The 20,723-nt window shown below is 42.0% G+C and overlaps 1 protein-coding gene and 1 pseudogene across 7 annotated transcripts in view; both read right to left on the reverse strand.

Annotated features, from left to right (window-relative positions):
* Positions 1-20,723, reverse strand: part of DYM (dymeclin) — a 350,029-nt gene that overhangs the window by 256,096 nt on the left and 73,210 nt on the right. For all 7 annotated transcript variants that reach the window (XM_042962563.1, XM_042962565.1, XM_042962564.1 and 4 more), the window contains one exon: positions 9,388-9,460. In XM_042962563.1, the coding sequence (XP_042818497.1) occupies positions 9,388-9,460 (73 nt within the window). The remainder of the gene's footprint in view (positions 1-9,387; positions 9,461-20,723) is intronic.
* LOC102956082 lies at positions 16,673-17,362 on the reverse strand (annotated as a pseudogene).

The following is a 20,723-nucleotide window of genomic DNA, read 5'->3' on the forward strand; positions in this document are numbered from 1 at the left end:
CCCAAACAGTTAAACATCAAAAATGACTGTCTCTGGGGAGGAAAGAAATCAAAGGGATAGGACAAACAGCATTTGTTCTCATCATAAGCCCTCTGTGCTGTTTTTTTCCAAAGCCATGAGCACACATGGATTACCATTAAAATAATTCCATCAGGGGCGCCTGCGTGGTTCAGTTGGTTAAGCGTCTGACTCTCGATTTCAGTTTAGGTCATGATCTCTCTCTCATTCGTGTGTTCAAGCCCCGTGTTGGGCTCTGTGCTGCCAGTGTGGAGCCTGCTTGGGATTCCTCTCTCTCTCCCTTTCTCTCTGCCCCTACCCTGCATGCATGCACACCCTCACTCTCTCTCAAAATAAATTAAAACATAAAATAAATAAAATAATTGCATCAGTATCAATGGCTAGTATTAAATATCCACGTGTAATGTAATCTGGATTATACCTGAAAAGAAATTAACTTATACCTGTCAAGAATTAACTTATATAAGTGACACAAAATTAAAAAGAAAAAAAAAATCAATTCTTTGCTTGAAGAATTAAACTTTGCAATTATTACTATCGAACTTCCTCATTCATACTTTGCTATCCGTGTACTAATAACAGCAAGAGGAATTAACAAATGTATTCCGTGCCAGTCTTGGGTTTTATGACAGTAAAAATTCTTTGAAGGCAGAGAGTCAGTGTTTTCAGGGCCACCTAAGAATCCTGCAAACTGACCTTAGGAAACGCATATCCCTTCTACTCTAGGGACATCATATAGAAGATGAAAGAGCTAGGCTAAAGAAAAGCTGAATTCTCGTTCTAAAAATCCAACGATTATCTGGCTCACAACCTGCAAGGAAAATATGCAAACAGGCAAAATGATAGCCAGGATTCAGGACCCCACTTCTGCTGCTGCTAATCTTTCCCACCAAAGGCCAGGTTGGCACCAGTCCTCCCGGGCAGCCAAACATGACAGAAACTCCCTTCAGTTCCCATATGATTCAGCCTTGTTCTCTGCAATCTCAGACATCATGTGCCCTCTGCCCACTATACTTGTTGGTGACCCAGTGCTGCTCCTTTTCACTGAGAAGTCTAAAATAGGAAAATTAACTCAGAGAGCAAATGTATTCAGTGTTTTTCTTGAGTACTCAGGATGCGTAAGACAATACACTTTTATAATCCTAAAGCATTTTAAAATGTACAAAAGCATCTTCAAGTGCACTGCTCTGGCAACACAGTAGGCAGTGAGAACACCAGGCAGACCTCATCCCAGGTTCAGGGGCTCCCTCTCAGCCGCTGGCCACTCCACTGCATCTAAGGACATGATGTACAGCTTGGCTGGTCCTCCAACAGCCACAGGTGTTGATCGCCAAACTCATGCACTTCAATTTCCTTATCTAAAATGCCGAACAGCTGAACTAGATGTCTTCAAATGTCTTTTCCAAGTATCAATTTCTGGTCTGAACTATTACCCCTAACTTTAAAATGAGAAAACTGAGACGTGGAGGACATCGCCTGTTAGCAGAAGAGTTGGGATTCAAGCCCGATCTTCTGGATTCAGAATTAGTAATGTCTTTTCCTTACCACACAGTATGTCCTATACTTCTCAACAATCAGTTGTGCAATTATGAGCAATCTGAGCACATAACTCATAAAATCAACATGATTTGTGGTACTGGAGGTGTTTTAGTCAGACTTCCATCAACATGGTAGACCTCTACATATTTTTTAAAAATTTAGCTGAGAACCCCCCTCCTCGCCACACCAGACTTCAGTAAACATGGTCAAGGTTTGGATATTTTTTAAGAACTTAGAACTGAGATCCCCCCCTCCTCACCACACCAGAAATCAATTTTCAAACTAAAAAGCTGTTGTGAACTTAATATATAATACTGTCTTGGCATATGAAAATGCTATCACCTTTAATTCGGAGCACGTAATGACAAAAATCCCTAATTCAATCAGAAAGCCATACTAGGCATTTCCCTACAGCACCTACAACTTAAACGCGGACTTGCTCTTTCAGCTATCTGCTCTGCTGAGGCCGGATTTGGAGAAGGGTTTAGGTGTTAACATGCGGGGCTTCTACAGAAAGGCATTTTGTCGATAGTCTAGCCCTTCACTGCCAGCAATGGGTCCTCTAGTTCCCTCACTGTCCCCATCAACTGTAGACTTCATAAAGTAACTGTTCATGGTTTTTCACACTCTCAAACCTTCTCAATGGTAGCACCAAAGTTTTCGAATTTTCCAATTTTCCACAGTATAACATCTAAGCCAATATCATTAGTTTATGGGTCAAATAAATATGCATTTCATATCATTTTATTACATTTCGGAAACCCTATGGATAAAGTGATTTAACAAATAAGATTCTTATTCAGTTTCATCCCTTCCCAAACACTTCCAGAATGGAATTTAGAAAAACAGCTCTAAAAGTACCTTCTTTTACATCTTAATAAACAGAGAACTCTAAACATAGTCAAATCGTCAGTCTTTCTAAAATTCAAGTCTTTGCCCCATCAAACAACACAGTCCATCCCTAATCTCCCACAAACCCTCTGCTCTAATCAAGCTAGTGGACTTATGAGGACGCCTGGGTGGCTCAGTAGGTTGGATGTCCAACTCTTGATCTCAGCTCAGGTCATGACCCCAGGGTCGTGGGATTGAGCCCCATGTTGGGGCTCCACACTGAGCATGGAGCCCCCTTGGGAGTCAGTCTCTCTCTCTCTCTTTGCCCCCTTCCCCACTTGAGCTCTCTCTTGCTCTCTTTAAAAACAAAACAAAACAAAACAAAAAACTAATGCACTTATGATTCCTCAAATTCATTATTTACACTCAAGAGGCCCTGGGCCGGCTCCTCTCTGGCTCTTCTTCCTGGCCACTGCTAATCACGACAGCCCCAATGACTATAGCACTCAGCACTGCGCCTCCTCCTGGGCTCTCTTTCTACGTACTTATCCATCTCCAAGCTCTTCAGAAACCACACTTTTCTTTGTCCAGGGCCTAGTAAAGTATAGACACACGGCATATTCCCAATACGGGTTTTTGAGAATGAACTTAATGAAAGAGAGATTATTATACTGTAAAGGGATAATCTGAGGACTACTGAGATATAAAGTTGACTGTCCCTAAACTCAATGGTCTCAGACCACTCAGCATTTATAACTAATCTACCATTTCCTTAAATACTGTCAGACGTTATTTCTCCGTGTTTCTGTTTCTATAGCCCCCTTCCACTACTAACGTCTATAGGACACCTAGTTTCTATAATACAACGTACCATCTGCAAAGGGCTTTGAGCCACTGCATTTGCCATGGAATGTGCCTTAGCACAATACTGTCTGCATACAGACTAGAGGAGGACAGACAAAATGCTTTCAGCACACTGGACAGGTTGTGCCCCTACTCTCTCAGCCATTTGACAAATATTTGCCGAGAGCCTACCATGTGCCGGCTGGCCTGAACACTACTGGTAACAGCACTGAGCAAAGCAAACGCAGGCACAGGAACAGTCCTGGTTTTCACGGAGCATTCCTCCTAATCTTATTTGAGGGAAACAAGCAAGAAGAGTAATAGCTAATATGGAAAGTAGTGGTAAGTGTCGAGTAGAGACAAAAAACAAAGCATGACGACAAACAGAGAATGAGAGGGGTCCTATTTCAGGGTGGTCAGAGCAGCTGCTTCTAAGAAGCAGGCCTCCTCGGAGCAGAAGGAAGCATGATGGTGAGGACACGAGCCACGCGGGTACCTGAGGGGGGATGTTCAAGGCAGAAGAAGAAAAGAGGGCAAAGGCCCTGGAGACAGGGAGTGGGCTGGCACGTCCTAAATTAGCAAGGACACCTGTGTGGCTGAAACTGAATGAGTGACACGGATGAGGTCAGCGGAGAGCGTCAGCACCCCCCGTACTCGAGCGGTAGGCAAAGTCACACTGCACGAGTAGAGACACCCAGAAAAAGGCAATCGATTAGGCGTATCTCATCTAAAAGAAGAATGTTCTTAGATTAAATCATAACTGGAAAATCTGCAAATCGGGGCCAGGCTGAGAATTAAACAGCCCTAATCCTCAGCGAGTTCACAGGTTGATAAAGAGAACACAGAAATGGATCTCAGAAGAAGAGGCTGTACATCCGACCTGGGGCCGGTGGGATGGCCCACTTGGAGCCAACCTCACCGGGACCTGTATGGAGTGGTAGCCGTAGAGACGGGTAGGACCCATGGTTGACAAGAGCATCATCATATACAGCTAAGAGGCATGGCTTTCACAAAAACAACACCAAAGACAGACAAAAAGACAGACAAGTTAAGAAATCCAATTCAAGGGGTGCCTGGGTGGCTATGTCAGCTAAGAATCGGACTCCTGATTTCAGGTCAGGATCGCACGAGGAGCCCCGCGTCCGGCTCTGCGTTGCCAGATTCTTGGGATTCTCTCTCTCCCTCTCTCTCTCTCCCCTGCACGCACACTCTCTCAAAATAAATAAATAAACCTTAAAAAGAAGAAACCCACTTCAAGTTCTCAAAATAACTTCTATTTCATAATAAGATAGCCTCACGAGCAAACCTAAGTATTGGGCCCATTCTGTATCAGATGTTACGTTACTGCTCTGCTGCTGGGGCCCTTCCAAAGCTCAACCACTGGGCTGCGTCACCCGGGTCTCATTCAACCCCCAACAGAAACACCGCGAGGACCGATTCACAAACTCTTAAGTGTTACACGTTCAACTCTGTCATGCCAAACCATTTCTTGTATTACACCCTCTATTCATGTCTTGAGGAAAATACCTTCCTCTTACTTAAGTTATTCCTTCCCAGTCACTTCGAGATCACAGAGAAGGCAGAGCAAAGCACAGGCTTTTACTGAATTCTAGTGGGATCTACCCAATATACACTGAAAAATGCCAAGTCATGACCCTGTGAACGACTTAGTCTTTATTTGAAATATATAAATGCTGAGAGGTATGGAGTAAAGAACGGATTCCTGGAAGATGTGCTATTTTAATCAGGCTTTGAAGATTAGCATCTCATACAATTATTATTTTACCAAAATATCCAACTATCAGAGAAGCAGTTTCCACTAACTCCTTACAAGTCAATCTTTATTACAAGTGAATTCCCACAAACTCTGGGAGTTTATCTAAACTACTACAGTTGATCCTGATCTCTTAATAATAAATAACCAGTTATTTTTAAAAAAAATTTTTCTGATTATTTCTTTTGAAGGAGAGCGAGACAGAGTATGAGCAGGGGCGGAGCAGAGAGAAAGGGAGACACAGAGTCCCAGTTGTAAGTTGCCCTCGGTGGTTGCTAACACACTGCATTCCTCATGGGGCACCTGGGTGGCTCCGTCGGTTAAGAATCCGACAGCTCGGGTCTTGATCTCACAGTTCCTGAATTCGAGTCCCACATCGAGTGAGCTCGAGCCCTGCTTTGGGTGAACTTGAGCCCTACTTCAGGTAAAACATGAGCTGGGTGAGCCCACTTCTCTCTCTCGCTCTTTCTCTCGCTGTCTCTCGCTCTCTCTGCCCCTTGTGGGATTCTCTCTCTCTCTCTCTCTCTCTCTCTGCCCGTCGCTTACACTCTCTCTCTCTCTCTCTCTCTCTCTCTCTCGAAACAAACCAACCAACAAACAAAACACTGCCTTCCTCCTGCTCTCACCTGCTGGCACCGCACTGGCGTGTTAAACATGACAAGTTACATTGAGGCTGGGGATGGTCAGGTGTGAGAGCATCCCCCTTAAGTCAGAAGTGGATCCACTACACTGCACTACGGTTATAGTACTTGAACCATTTAAAATAGTAGTTTGGTTTCACATGGAAACCGTTACTAAGACAAACCTTCTTGTAGAATGGAGTTCCAAGAACATTAAATCATCAGAAATTGTTTCAGCAGCTGGTTAAAGCTGAGCGTACATAATATAAGACATCTGGTTGTCTGTGCATTTTCAGTTCATTTAAAAAAGTATAAACACATTAAGACACCGAAATGTTTGATATATTGCAACACTGTCTGCTTGCTCCTCAAGGGTGTTTAAGTGGCTGGTCTATTCATTGCATTGAAGGCTTATTTACCAGCTAAAGAGATTTATTTATATTTCCATCTACCCTAACTTCGCCAAGACATTTTATTAACAAAGGAGAAAAAATAAAAAAGAATGTATTCACTGAGGATATATCTTAAATTGCTGGTATTCGATAATGACATATGCATAATAGAGATGAAACTTTTAAAAATTAAGTCAAGGGGCACCTGGGTGGCTCAGTCGGTTAAGCGTCCGACTCTTGGTTTCGGCCCACGTCATGATCTGATAGTTCATGAGATCGAGCCCCGCACAGGGCTCTGTGCTGACAGTGAGAAGCCTGCTTAAGATTCTCTCTCTCCCTCTCTCTCTGCCCCTCCCCTGCTCATGCTCGCTTGCTCTCTCTCTCTCCCTCTCTCAAAATACATTTTAAAAAAAAACATTAAAAAAAATTAAGTCAAGAACACACGAAATATCGCACGTACTATGACAAGTAGATAGTAGATGATATAGGTGTTCCCCTTCCCACATTTGACCATATGTAACAGAAACCTGACCACGGTGGCTTAACCAAAATAAGTGTTTATTTTTGTCACTTAAGAAGAAATCCTAAGATAAGCCACCTAGGGCTGGTGTAATAGTTCCATAGTAACATTCATATCCCGGGCTCCTGGGACACTATTCTTCGCAGGTGGCACTCACCATAATGGCTTCAAGACGACCCAAGCACCGCCTCCGCATCCCAGGGAGGAAGAGATGGGTAACGGACAAGCTGAAGGCCTGCCCCCCTCCCCCCCCAAACAATACTGGCCATCTGTTAGAAAAAGGGCAAGAAGGGCCATCAGGAGTGCAAGGAACTGTGTCGCTCACAGAGTTCAACTTCCACAGGACCTTGTCCCCTGTACCCTTCTCCACCCGGTGATTCCTCAGTTGCCTCAGCCCCACCTTCCAAGCTGCACATCATCAGACCAAGTCCCGACAGGGTTTGGTAGTTGTCGTTTCTAAATCCAGATTACAATTCTGGATGCTGGACCTGTGCACAACAGAGGCCGGGAGCCCGTTTTCTCACAAACACCTGGTCCTTCCTGTTTGGGCCACAGGCAAGCAGCACACAGGTCCAATGATATCACCACGTTAACTGAGATTCTGTCCTCATCAATCTCAAAATCTTTATCTTTATTTAAAAAATAATTCCTGGGGCGCACCTGGGTGGCTCAGTTGGTTAAGTGTCTGACTCTTGATTTGGGCTCAGGTCATGATCTCACGGTTGTGAGATTGAGCCCTGTATAGGGCTCTGCACTGGGCATAGAGCCTGCTTAAGATTTTCCCTGTCTCTCCCTCTGCCCCTCCCCTATTTGAGCGGTCTCGCGGTCTCTCTCTCTCTCTCTCTCTCTCTCTCTCTCTCTCTCTCTCTGTAAGTAAATAAATAAATAAATCCTTTAAGTGCGCCTGGCTGGCTTGTTTAGTAGAGCATGCAACTCTTGATCTCAGAGTTGTTAAGTCTGAGCTCCATGTTGCGTATAGAGATTACTTTAAAATCTTTAGGGGCACCTGGGTGGTTAAGTGTCTGGTTCTTGATTTCAGTTCAGGTCTTGATCTCAGGGTGGTGAGTTCAAGCCCCACACTGGGTTCCATGCTGGGCATGAAGCATACTTAAAAAAATTAAAAAATAAAAAATAAAAATAAAAATAAATTTTTTTTAAATAATAATTCTTTTAAAATATGCATTCTTGGGGCACCTGGGTAGCTCATATTGAGCTTTGGACTTCAGCTCAGGTCATGATCTCGCGGTTTGCAAGTCCGAGCCCCGCATCAGGCTCCGTGCTGGCAGTGTGGAGCCTGCTTGGGATTCTCTCTCTGTCTCTCTCCCTCCCTCTCTGTCTCAAAAAAAAAAAAAAAATTTAATGAAAAAGACTGCATTCTCAATGGGGTGATATTACCCGTAAGAGAGTGAAAACTGATTCTTCAGGGGTGAGAAAACTGCATAGATATTATAATGGTTTGTGGCCCACCAAAGGGCCACAGTACATAAAGATACATTCAGTCTATCTGGGGTATTCAAATTTCATTTGTGGGGAGAGGCAATTTAAAAAATGTCTAAAAAGGCTTTAGAGAGACAATTTTTTTTAAACAAAAGTTGAGAGTAACTGCTTTAAAAGTAACATTTTATAGCATGCAAGAATTGCATTCGGCTGTAGTGACAGAAATCCAGTTACAATAAACAAGTATTTTTCTCACATGAGAAGGGGGTGAAAGTGGCAAGGGGGCACTGGTAGTTGATGACTTTGGTTCAGCAGCTCAATGACGTCAAAGCAGAATTTTCTGTGGGTCTCCTGACTCATGCAAAGATGGCCACACAATTCAAATTACCTGGTCCCACATTCCAGATAGCAGGAAAAAAGAGCTGTCAAGAAAAAGATACATCTCCTAGCTGAGGCAGGTGCCCTTTAAAAAGCTTTACCCAGAAGTTCTTTGGGTTTTTTTTTTAAATTTTTTTTTTTAACATTTATTCATTTTTGAGAGCGAGACAGCACATGAGCAGGGGACAGGTAGAGAGAGAGAGGGAGACACAGAATCCGAGGCAGGCTCCAGGCTCTGAGCTGTCAGCACAGAGCCCGACGCGGGGCTCGAACCCACGTACCGTGAGATCCTGACCTGAGCCAAAGTTGGACGCTCAACCGACTGAGCCACCCAGGTGCCCCTACCCAGAAGTTTTATTGGAAGATGTCCCCTTACATCTCAGGGACCACACCTATCTTCAAAAAAGGCTAGAAATGGAAATCCAACCTCTCCAAAAGAGGTCAGGAAGTAAGGAAGAAGGGGAGGATGCTGGGTGGCTAACTAGCTGCCTCTACCACATACGGATTAGAGTCTCTCTTACATCCTACTTACAGAGCTCTGTAAGATATCGCTAGGGAGGTTAATTCTGTGCCTACCATTTGCTCAATATTCCTAAAGATCAGTTTATTTTCCCCTTAACATAAAATTCTTATTTTGATAATGCATAGTGAGAGTATAAATATTAGGCAAAAGATACAGATGAACTCCATGGATGTACACAGAGACATACATAAAACGCATACATAACAATACTACACCAGAGGGGCACCTGGGTGGCTCGGTCAGTTAAGTGACCAACTTTTGACTCGGCTCAGATAAGATCTCATAGTTGTGAGATCGAGCCCTGATTCGGGCTCCTCACTGGGCGTGAAGCCTGCTTAAGATTCTCCCTCTTCTTATGCATCCCTGTCCCACTCGCTAGTGTGCACAGGCGTGCTCTCTCAAACAAAAACAAAACCACACCCACACCAGGACCCAAACTCTTTGACGTGATCAATTACCATCTTCAATATACAAAAGAAGATAAAACAAATCCCGGCTGAGCCAGAACTTACAAGAGTGGAATATCAGTGATTAACTGCATCAAACAACAGAGCAATTCTTCCAAAAGATCTTCAGCGTCAGAACCTGGTAAGACACATAAATGGTTTTTTAACAAAGCGTAAAACAGAATTGAGCTTTTAGTTCAGTCTTCATTTCTAATAAGAATAACAACAGTTATGATTACATAAAGTCAGATGCTGTATGTTGACCTCTAATAAAATCCGAACCATGAGCAAGTTAGCACATACTACGATCTTCATCTAGTATAGGAATTTTGAACGTTAGCTATTAAGTATGTAACTTTTAACACATCAAAGTCTCTTATGGTTCTGTAGGGCGGCAGTTTTCAAATCTCTTATTTTACACCATGTTGTTTCATATAAAATCTTACACTAAAGTGAAATATATAAAATAGGCCAAAAAATCAACCTGCTCTAGCTACTCTGTTTGCATCACGAGTAGAATACCTATACTTCTTCCCCCCAATAAACACGTGACCAAACGCTGGATCTCCTTGATGGGCCCCAGAGCACCTTTCTGAACCCGTGGGGCTCTACAGATCACAGACCGAAACCCACCAAGAGGCCAACCACCCCTTTACAAGTAAAGAGCCAAAGGTAAAATGGCTTTCCTGAGTCACAGAGGAAGTGGCAATGGTAGGATGCAAAAGAAGCATCCAGAAGAAATGCTCCTCTGTCCCAAACTGCTCTAAGCGACCATCTCATTTCCAAAGTCAATCAAATCAGCAGCTCACGTGACTTCTGGCTGTGGATGCTACTGACACCTACTCCTTCACAGAATTCTTTCTCCCCTCAGGTCCTACGACACCTGATTTCCAATCTACTTCTTTTTCTATTCGGTCTCAGGATCCACTTCCTTAGCATTTCTGTCGACTACTGCGGTGTTACTGGCTTCCTCTCTTCCTGCTCCCTATGTCCTCCTTCATCAACCATCACTTACACATGGGTGATTCCTACACCTGCACTTCTCCTCTTGGCCTCGCCACTGAACTGCTTATCTCTATATCCAATGGCCTACTGGCCTTCTCCACCTAGATGCTTCGGTAGTACCCCAACTCCGTGTGTTCAAACCTGACCCCATCTTTCCCAATGCTTGAAATCCAACTATTCTTTCTACTTTCTTCTGGTGACTGCATCAAGAAGCCAGGGCCAAACCCAGACTATGCTCCCGTAGCTTTCTTAACCAATCTCTAGGTCCACTCTAGGCAGGCACAGCCTACCTCTCTGACGGTTCCTCTTTTCTGCACTCCTCGTCAGGCTTCTGTTACTTCATCACCTCAGCTCAGTTAAACCAGCTCACTAAACTCAAACTCACTCCTGATCTTCTTTCAACTCCCACCTTCAATTTTCCTCCTCTCCAACCCAGACTCCAGCCTGCTGCCAGGCAGAGCTAACCCAACTCCTTCCTTTCCCTCTCCTGGCTTACTTCCTTTCAACTACTTTAAGCTGAATATGAGGCATCAGAAAAAACTCCACGTGCAAAAGTACCGCAGGCCAGACGCTTCAAGACACAGGCCCTGTACCCCTTTCTACCATGACCCTTCCCCATTATTCACAATTTATACTCCAACAACACAACTTATATTCAGACCAAATCGGCTACCTGCAACACGCCATTTCATGCCTCCTCAACAACATTCCCTCTGCCGAGCCTGCCCTCCGACGATAAAAACCTGACTTTTTTAAGGGCCAATTTTTATCCACCTGAATCCTCCACAGCCTTCCTCTCCTCCATAAAACCCAACTCTTCTGCCTCACTCTGAGTAAAAATAATCATCTACAAAGCACCTTGCCTCATGCATGGGCCTTTCACTGCATGTGTTGGTTACATTATGCCCTGATTCCTGTCTCTATGTGGGAAGGCTCCTCCTGGACTCTGTACTTCTCGAGGATGAGGACTGACAAAGAGCTTCACACACACACCATATACACTAAAGACATGTCTGCTGAACTAAATTAACCCAGGCGTCTAGGAGAAATCTAGTGGTTATTCTGAGGCATCAGCGCACTTGGAGCTTCAAAGTTTAGCAATTCTTTTTTCTAGACCACCATATGACCTGGTACTCAGAAATTATGAAGAAATTCCGTCCTGCCTTGCTACAAACACAACTGGAACAGTAACCCTCTGAGAGGTAAACGCAGAACTTGAAGAACATACTAAATCACACTGACCACAACGATCAGTGCTAGAAAGAACACACAGCAAGAATCAAGTTCAATAACTACCTTAAATCTATTCGAGCAGTGCCAGGCTTAGCTCAACTAGTGAAGAAAGTAAAATCTGGAGATATGTAACACTGGTCTCTGAGGCTGCACCACAAAAAGTACACGTAACTAAAATCCTTCTCATTGCAAAAGCCGTCCAACATAACCCAAGTGAGCCAATAACCTACTCCAAGTTGATTTGCTGGCATACAATCTATACCCAATTCAAGCTTGCTGCAATGTCATTCGCTGGCTCATCCTACAGAACGGAGTGACACAGACCCAAGTAAGGACACTTAAAATCAATCATTGATTCCCTGAAGAACATTTCAGACCAAATCAGCAGGCCACTTGAACAGTGTCCCCTGTTCAGCCAAGTAGTCAGCAGTCTGTTAATTACAGAATGTGAGGGAACAAATGCTGAGGACCCACACATGGTTGGATTTTTTCCTTTCAGGGGTATAAACACATCTCGTTCTCAACTCTTAACACCCTGAGGAGGACTTTGTATTCTATGTCACGTGCCATCCAAATCCTGACTTCGGCCAAGATTACAGCGTAGGTCAATTAAGGAGTCTATTCACAGCTTTGTCATCAACCTACCAATGAAAATGACGATAAATACATTTCATGCAAGTGAAAGGTACCATTTCAAGGCCAAAACTCTAACAGAAGACAAGAATATGCAATTTTCAGTTGAAATCTCAGACAACTTCCACTTCCTAAAACAAAATATCCCTACAGAATATGCAATTTTCAGTTGAAATCTCAGACAACTTCCACTTCCTAAAACAAAATATCCCTACAGAATACCATATTCTTATGTCTGGGACTAATCTAGAAGCAGATAATTGTGTATCAAGTGAAGACGGACAAGATCCGACTGCTTACCAGATCTGATGTCCAAGCAGTGTTTCTATCACTCAGCTTTCATTTGAGGCCAAATATCTTCCTTAGTGCCAATAAAAACAAGTAGATATAAATTCACCTGCCAAAAATTATAGTACCACTCATGCCTTTCTCACAGGAAAGAGAATCTAGAAAGTCCTTGAAATCTTCAAGTCAGTGGCAAAGTAAATTGAAGTTCTATGAGCGAAGGACTTTGAAGAGATTCAGTGTGTTTACTATATTGTGAAGTTTTATACCCAGAGTTTTTCTCTCTTAAAGAGTTTTAAATTGCCTCTTATAGCTTCAGTCAAATAGGCTCATATTTTCAATGTTAGCTTCTCTGAGATAACATTCATAGCTAATATTTACTGAGTACTCTACCCTTTGAGAGGCACTGTGCCAAGCATTTCATTCCTTATTCCACATTAATCATGACAATAGCTTTTTCTGTTTTTTAAGATTTTATTTTTATGTAATCTCTGCACCCAACATGGAGCTTGAACTCACAACCCTGAGGTCAAGAGTTGTACAGCCCACCAACTGAGCCAGCCAGGCACCCCGCCTGACAATAACTCTTCAGAAGTAGATATGATCATCACCATTGTATTACAGACAAAGAAACCAAGGGTCAGAGAGGTCAGTTTACTTACAGTAAGTGGTAGAGACTAGATTTGAACCCAAATCCAGACGGACTCATAGAAAGAAAAAAAAAAAAAAACAAAGAAACAAAAACATTATGAATGATTTTTAAAGACCTGTTTCTACACAAAGTTGGAAAAAACCTGGTCCAACAACCCATGATTCACTGAAGACCCTAAATACAAACCCCTGGTAAATGAATGAGGGGAGAGATATGAAATACCCTGTGTTAGGTACACATGAAGGTGACATGTTACACATTCATGAATGCATACTGGAAGTCTTTGATTTAAATATCCCATTTAGAAGGGCACCTGGGTGGCTCAGTTGGTTGAGTGACCGACTCATGATCCCAGAGTCGTGGGATCGGGCCCCACGACAGGCTCCACACTGTGGAGTGTGCGTAAGATTCTCTATCTCTCTCTGCTCCTCTCCCCTGCTTGTGCTCACTCTCTCTAAAAAAAAAAAAAAAAAAAAAAAAGAAGAAGAAGAAGAAAGAAAGAAAGAAAAAATAGGGAATGCCAACTGGTGCAGCCACTCTGGAAAACAGTATGGAGGTTCCTCAAAAAATTAAAAATATTAGACACAGCAATTGCACTACTAGGTATTTATCCAAAGGATACAAAAATGCTGATTTGAAGGGGGCACATGCACCCCAATGTTTATAGCAGCACTGTCACCAATAGTCAAATTGTGGAAAGAGCCCAAATGCCCACTGACAAATGGGTAAAGAAAACATGATGTGTATATATCTACATACAATGGAATATTACTCAGCCATCAAAAAGAATGAAATCTTGCCATTTGCAACAACATGGATGGAACTAGAGGGTATTATGCTAAGGGAAATAAGTCAGTCAGGGAAAAACAAATATATGATTTCAAGAAACAACACAGATGAACATAGGGGAAGGGAAGGAAAAATAAGACAAAAACAGAGAGGGAGGCAAACCATAAGAGCCTCTTAAATACAGAGAACAAACTGAAGGTTGCTGGGGGGGTGTTGGGTAGGACGGTGGGCTAAATGGGTGATGGGCATTAAAGAAGGCACTCGCTGGGCTGAGCACTAGGTGTTGTATGTAAGTGATGAATCACTAAATTCTACTCCTGAAACCATTATTATACTACATGTTACTAACTTGGGTTTAAATAAAGTTAAAAATTAAAATTAAAAAGAGAAAACTACCCAAGTTAGAAATAACCTCAAACAATGAATAAATAGAAACTGTTATTGTGAGTATTATGCAGAACAAGGCCACTGAAATCCTACTTCTATACCAGGGGTTCCCCGTTTTGAAGCCCTAACCCTGCTTCTCTGGTCGCTATGAGTGACGCCAGGGGAAGGAGCAAAGACCAGGTGACAGCCACGGTCCCTTCCAACTCCAGGCATCTCCACTTGAAACTGAGCTGTTCAGTCCCCATGCAGTACATGCTAAAACACCACACTCTCCTTAGGGAGGGAACCAGAGGAGAGCAAGATACTGTTAAAATCAAATACCTTCCACCAAAGTAGGAGGGGAAAGGGAGAGGGAGAAAATCATGAAAAAAGCACTCACTCGAGGAAGAGGGAAAGAAACATCACTAAAGGAAAACAAAGCAGCAGCCAGAGAAAAACCTATGGGTCATTTAAATCAGGTAGCATGGAAATATTAAAACACAGAGAGCTCTCTGCTGTTTCCTTTTGCATGTAGAAAGCTGCCAGTTTCTAAATGCTGCTTAAAGCCACACCGTGCCAAACACAAGTATTAAAAATATAATCAAGAACTAACAGAGCCATATGCCACAAACAGGTTCCAAAGTGCCTCAAAAGCTTAGAGCAAAACTGACTTCCTTAAGGTGGAGGACACATAAGCTGGATTGTATTTACTATAAACTTATATTCAGAAAACCATGGTAAAGTCTGTAATTGGCAGTTTTATTTGTGAAACTAATATTGGAATTATTTTAAATTTTTTTTTAAATTTTTTATTTATTTTTGATAGAGAGAGACAGAGCACAAGTGGCGGAGGGGCAGAGAGAGGCGGAGACACAGAATCCGAAGCCGGCTCCAGGCTCTGAGCTGTCAGCACAGAGCCCGACATGGGGCTCGAACTCACAGACCGCGAGATCACTACCTGGGCTGAAGTCGGACACCCAACCGACTGAGCCACCCAGGGGCTCCTGGAATTATTCTAAAATATTAAAAATCATATTGAAACTTCTAATGAGCAAAATCGAACATGCTTCTATAAAATAATCATAAGTTAAGGGAAAGCAGATGGACTCACTCTTTTCTAAAATGAAAACTGATCTACATTTTAATGTATTACACTATTTGTAAGCCTGTGCCCCACACATTCCAATAAAATCTGCAATCATTCCGGCTGCCTGCTATTACTACAATCAAATGGAAATGTTTCTAATTATACTCAAGGATAATATAGTCTTCCAGGTTTAATAAAAATACGCCTTTTTTATTTCTCAGTTGAGTATAGTATAAACACTGCTGATAACAGAAAAGAGTAGAAAACAGTTTCGTGGTACATTGTAAAAAGTTTAGAAACAGATTTTAGTGAGTAACCACTAGCTAAATAGAATATATATGCGACAAGGTATTGTACTGCATAATACGTAGATTCTAGGCCAATTGAAAGTTCTATCCTCTTAAATCCTACTTTTGTTATTTTTTTGCATTCAATTTATACTAAAAAAATAAATAAATGTACCTACTTCTACCACCCCCAATCCCCCAATCTGTTCTTTCCATCTATGAGCCTGATATATGTATAATATTTTTTAGCTTCCACATATAAGAGAGATCATATGGTATTTGTCTCTGACTTATTTCACATAGCCTAATGCCCTCAAGGCTCATCCACACTGTCGGTAAATGACAGGATTTCGTTTTTTATAGCTGAATAATATCCCGTTGTGTATATATACTACATCATCTTTGTCCACTCCTCCATCAATGGACACGTAGGTTATTTCCATATCTTGGGTAATGCAAATAATGCTGAAATGAACATGCAGGTACATACATTTTTTTTAATTAGTGTTTTCCTTTTTTTCAAATACCCAGAAATGGAACTGCTGGGTCATAGGGTAGTTCTGTTTTTAATTTTTTTGAGTAATCTCCATACTGTTTTCCATAGTGGTTACACCAACAGTGTGCTGCATTCCCACCAACAGTACACAAGGGCTCACCTTTTCTCCACATTCTTGCCAACACTTGCTATTTCTAGCCTTTTTTGACCAGAGGCATTCCAACAGGTGTGAGGTGATATCTCACCAAGGTTTTGATTTGCATCTCCCAGATAATTAGTGATGTTGAGCATCTTTTCATGTACCTCTTTGCCATCTGTCTTCTTCGGTAAAATGTCTATTCAGATCGTCTGCCCATTTGTAATCAGATTATCTTTCCCTATTGAGTTGTAATATATAATACATAATACATATGTGTATATATATATATTATATATAGTGTGCATATATGTACATATATGTGTGTATATATATATATATTATATATTTATGATAGCACTATGGTTTATTAAGCTGTGCCTTAGTACAGATGTTGGGGCCCCATGGCACTCCTGAAGTAGAAAGCCTAGAATTTCTGCCAATTGTTCTTGAGCAATGACACCAGGAAACTGATAGCTGTTGTATGCAAGCTTATCATCTATAACGTTCATGCCAGACACAGCACCTTCTTCATCTGGAATTTGATCGTGGACTTCACTTCATCCATTCTGGCCACCATGTTCTCACTGTGGGTCAGCAAGGAAGGGAACTTGCCAGCCTTATTAAGTCCTGGGCCCAGGATTCACAGGATCTGCTCGATCAAAGATTATGAAGCCAAAAAGGCATCATACTTCTTGGCCAGCTTCTTGCCTAGTTTTTTATTCCTGTTGAGTTCTTCAGCACATCGATGTCCATGTGGGGAATATCCACAGCCTTGGCCTCATCAAGTGTTGCTGGTCCCCCAAAACACATACAGAGACTTCAGGCAGGGAGTGGACTTACGCCCAATGGTGCCCAAGAAGGATTTGTCCTTCTGAGAGCCACAGATATTCAAGGTGATATGCAGCTCCACCATCTCCCAAAACTTCCAGGACCCACGCTGGTTCCCGGGCAGGACTTCCCGCACCGCCTCGTACAGGGTGTTACGGGAGGCTTTGCAGCTTGTGGTGCCATGCACTGCAATAACCCGAAAAGAGGTCAAAAACTGTTGAATCCTTAGGCTTTTTTGTTGTTGTTATTGTTAAGTAAGCTTTATGCCCAACTTGGGCTTGAACTCATGACCCTGAGATCAAGAGTCTATGTTCCACCAACTGAGCCAGCCAGGCGCTGAGTCCTTTTATATTTTGGATATTAGCCCCTTATCAGATATATGACTTGCAAGTAACTTCTCCCATTCAGTAAGTTGCTTTTTCATTTTCTTGACGGTTTCCTTTGCTGGGTAGAAACTGGTTAGTTTGATGTGGTCCCGCCTGTTTATTTTCACTTTTGGGGTCAGATTCAAAAAAGTCATCTCTAAGACCTAGATCAAGGGGCTTACCACCTATATTTTCTTCTAGGAGTTCTATGGTTTCAGGTCCTACATTCAAGCCTTTAATCCACTTTGAATTAATTTTTGTGTTTAGTATGAGATAGGGGTCCAGTTTCATTCTATTTATTTATTTTATTTATTTTTTTAAGTTTACATCAAAGTTAGTTAGCATATAGTGCAACAATATTTTTTTCAGGAATAGATTAATGACCCTTACCTTTAGCCTATCCCCCCTCCTACAACCCCTCCAGCAAACCTCTTGTTTGTTCTCTATATTTAAGAATCTCTTATGTTTTGTCCCCCTCCCTGTTTTTATATTATTTTTGCTTCACTTGCCTTATGTTCATCTGTTTTGTATCCTAAAGTCCTCATATGAGTGAAGTCATATGAAATTTGTCTTTCTCTAATTTCACTTAGCCTAATACCCTCTAGTTCCATCCACATAGTTGCAAATGGCAAGATTTCATTCTTTTTGATGGCCGAGTAATACTCCATTGTGTGTGTGTGTGTGTGTGTGTGTGTGTGTGTGTCTGTGTGTGTGTGTGTGTCTGTGTGTGTGTGTATACACGTACCACATCTTTATCCATTCATCCATCGATGGACATATGGGCTCTTTCCGTACTTTGGCTATTGTCAATAGCGCTGCTATAAACATTGGGGTGCATGTGCCCCTTCGAAACAGTACACCTGTATCCCTTGGATAAATGCCTAGTAGTGCAACTGCTGGGTCGTAGGGTAGTTCTATTTTTAATTTTTTGAGGAACCTCCAGACTGTTTTCCAGAGTAGCTGCACCAGTTTGCATCCCCACCAGCAGTGCAAAAGAGATCCCCCTTTTCCGCATCCTGGCCAACATCTGTCGTTGCCTGAGTTGTTCATGTTAGCCATTCTGGCAGGTGTGAGGTAGTATCTCATGGTGGTTTTAATTTGTATTACCCGGATGACGAGTGATGTGGAGCATTTTTTCATGTGTTGTTTGGCCATCTGGATGTTTTCTTTGGAGAAGTGTCTATTCATGTCTTTTGCCCATTTCTTCACCGGATTATTTGTTTTTTGAGTGTTGAGTTTGATAAGTTCTTTATAGATTTTGGATGCTAACCCTTTATCTGATATGTCGTTTGCAAATATCTTCTCCCATTCCTTTGGCTGCCTCTTAGTTTTGCTGATTATTTCCTTTGTGTGCAGAAGCTTTGCATTTTGATGAGGTCCCAATAATTCATTTTTGCTTTTGTTTCCCTTTCTTCCAGAGACGTGTTGAATAAGTTGTTGCAGCTGAGGTCAAAGAGGTTTCTGCCTGCATTCTCCTCGAGGATTTTGATGGCTTCCTGTCTTAGGTCTTTCATCCATTTTGAGTTTGCTTTTGTGTATGGTGTAAGAAAGTGGTCCAGGTTCATTTTTCTGCATGTCACTGTCCAGTTTTCCCAGCACCCCTTGCTGAAGAGACTGTCTTTATTTATTCCACTGGATACTCTGTCTTGCTTTGTCAAGTATTAGTTGGCCATACGTTTGTGGGTCCATTTCTGGGTTCTCTATTCTGTTCCATTGATCTGAGTGTCTGCTTTTGTGCCATTTCCATACTGTCTTGATGATTACAGCTTTGTCATACAGCTTGAAGTCCGGGATTGTGATGCCTCAAGCATCAGTTTTCTTTTTCAAGATTACTTTGGCTATTCTTTTCTGGCTCCATACAAATTTTAGGATTGTTTGTTCTAGCTCTGTGAAGAATGCTGGTGGTATTTTTATAGGGATTGCCAGTTTCATTCTTTTGCATGTGTCTGTCCAACTTTCCCATCACTATTTACTGAAGAGACTGTCCTTTCTCTATTGTATATTTCTGGCACCTTTGTCACAAATTAAGTGACCACATATGCGTGGGTTTATTTTTGGGCTCTCTATTCTGTTCCATTGATCTGTATCTGCTCTAATGCCAATACCACACTGTTTCGATCACTATAGCTTTGTGATATAGTTTGAAATCAGAAAGCAACCTATTAGTAAAGTTTAATGATTCTATTCCACTGATAACAGAAAAGAAAGAGAGAAAAAAGAAATATCACAAAACAGTATTACCTAATGTAAGGCCAAGAACAATTCAGGAGGTCCTAGAAGCACTTTTATTTTTCTGCAAAGACAGATTACAAATCTTATATGCTAAATATTTCAAAATAATAAATCCATGTTTTCTTGTGTTCTTTTTCCAGCAACTGTTTTATTTGCTTTTTACATTACTCAACTAATGAAATTAAACTGTTAAGTTTTATACTAAGACAAAAATAAACCAGACAGAAACAACTCCCCTACCCACTACACAATTTCAGGTTTACCTCTTGAGCTACAGCCTGTTCCAGGCCCTAGAGGGTAGCTCAAGCAAAGAGAAGAGAACAGTGAAATCCTGCTGCCATGGGAGCCAAAGCACCTCAGCCATCTGAAAAAATTCAAAACTAGTTTCAAAGGAGGGAGATTTACCTTTACTGCATTTAGTTAAATGAATTCATCATGGATTCTGAAGGTACTTCCAAAGAGTTTCAAAAAGGTTTTCAGCCAGAGGAGAATGAAAAGGAGAGTAGTTATGTTAGAGAGGTATGATTATGGATTATTTTTTTAAATTTCCACAAATATTCTATCCTTGATCGTCTTTTCCTTGCTTTGGTCTCTCACAAATTGGAAGTTTTTTTCAACTGCTCAGGACCCTTGGTTCCCATTTGCTTGCCAGAAGGAAGCCAATGTTCATGGAACTTCTGCGTGCACAGGCACAGCCTGCCTCCAGGGGGAGCTTCCAGAGCTGTTCCATTGAGGGACACCCAAACAACAGCATCTCCACGTCTTTTCCCTGTTTTGGGTTCATTTTCTCCAGAAGAGTATGCATCAACCTTCGAGATGGTGGGTACAACCCCAGTGCCCACATTCCTGGAAGCCAAGTCAAGATGCCTCACTTCTCCATTTGTAGTGTTTGCTCTTAGCCCTGTTCTCAGTAGACCACCCCTCCACTGGGCCAGGGAGCCCCCGTATCTTGGTTCAGTCTCTTGGAGAAGAGATTCTAGTGGTTTTTTTTTTCTTTTTAAATAG

This window comes from Panthera tigris, chromosome D3, assembly GCF_018350195.1.
Source record: "Panthera tigris isolate Pti1 chromosome D3, P.tigris_Pti1_mat1.1, whole genome shotgun sequence".
Classification (NCBI taxonomy): domain Eukaryota; kingdom Metazoa; phylum Chordata; class Mammalia; order Carnivora; family Felidae; genus Panthera; species Panthera tigris.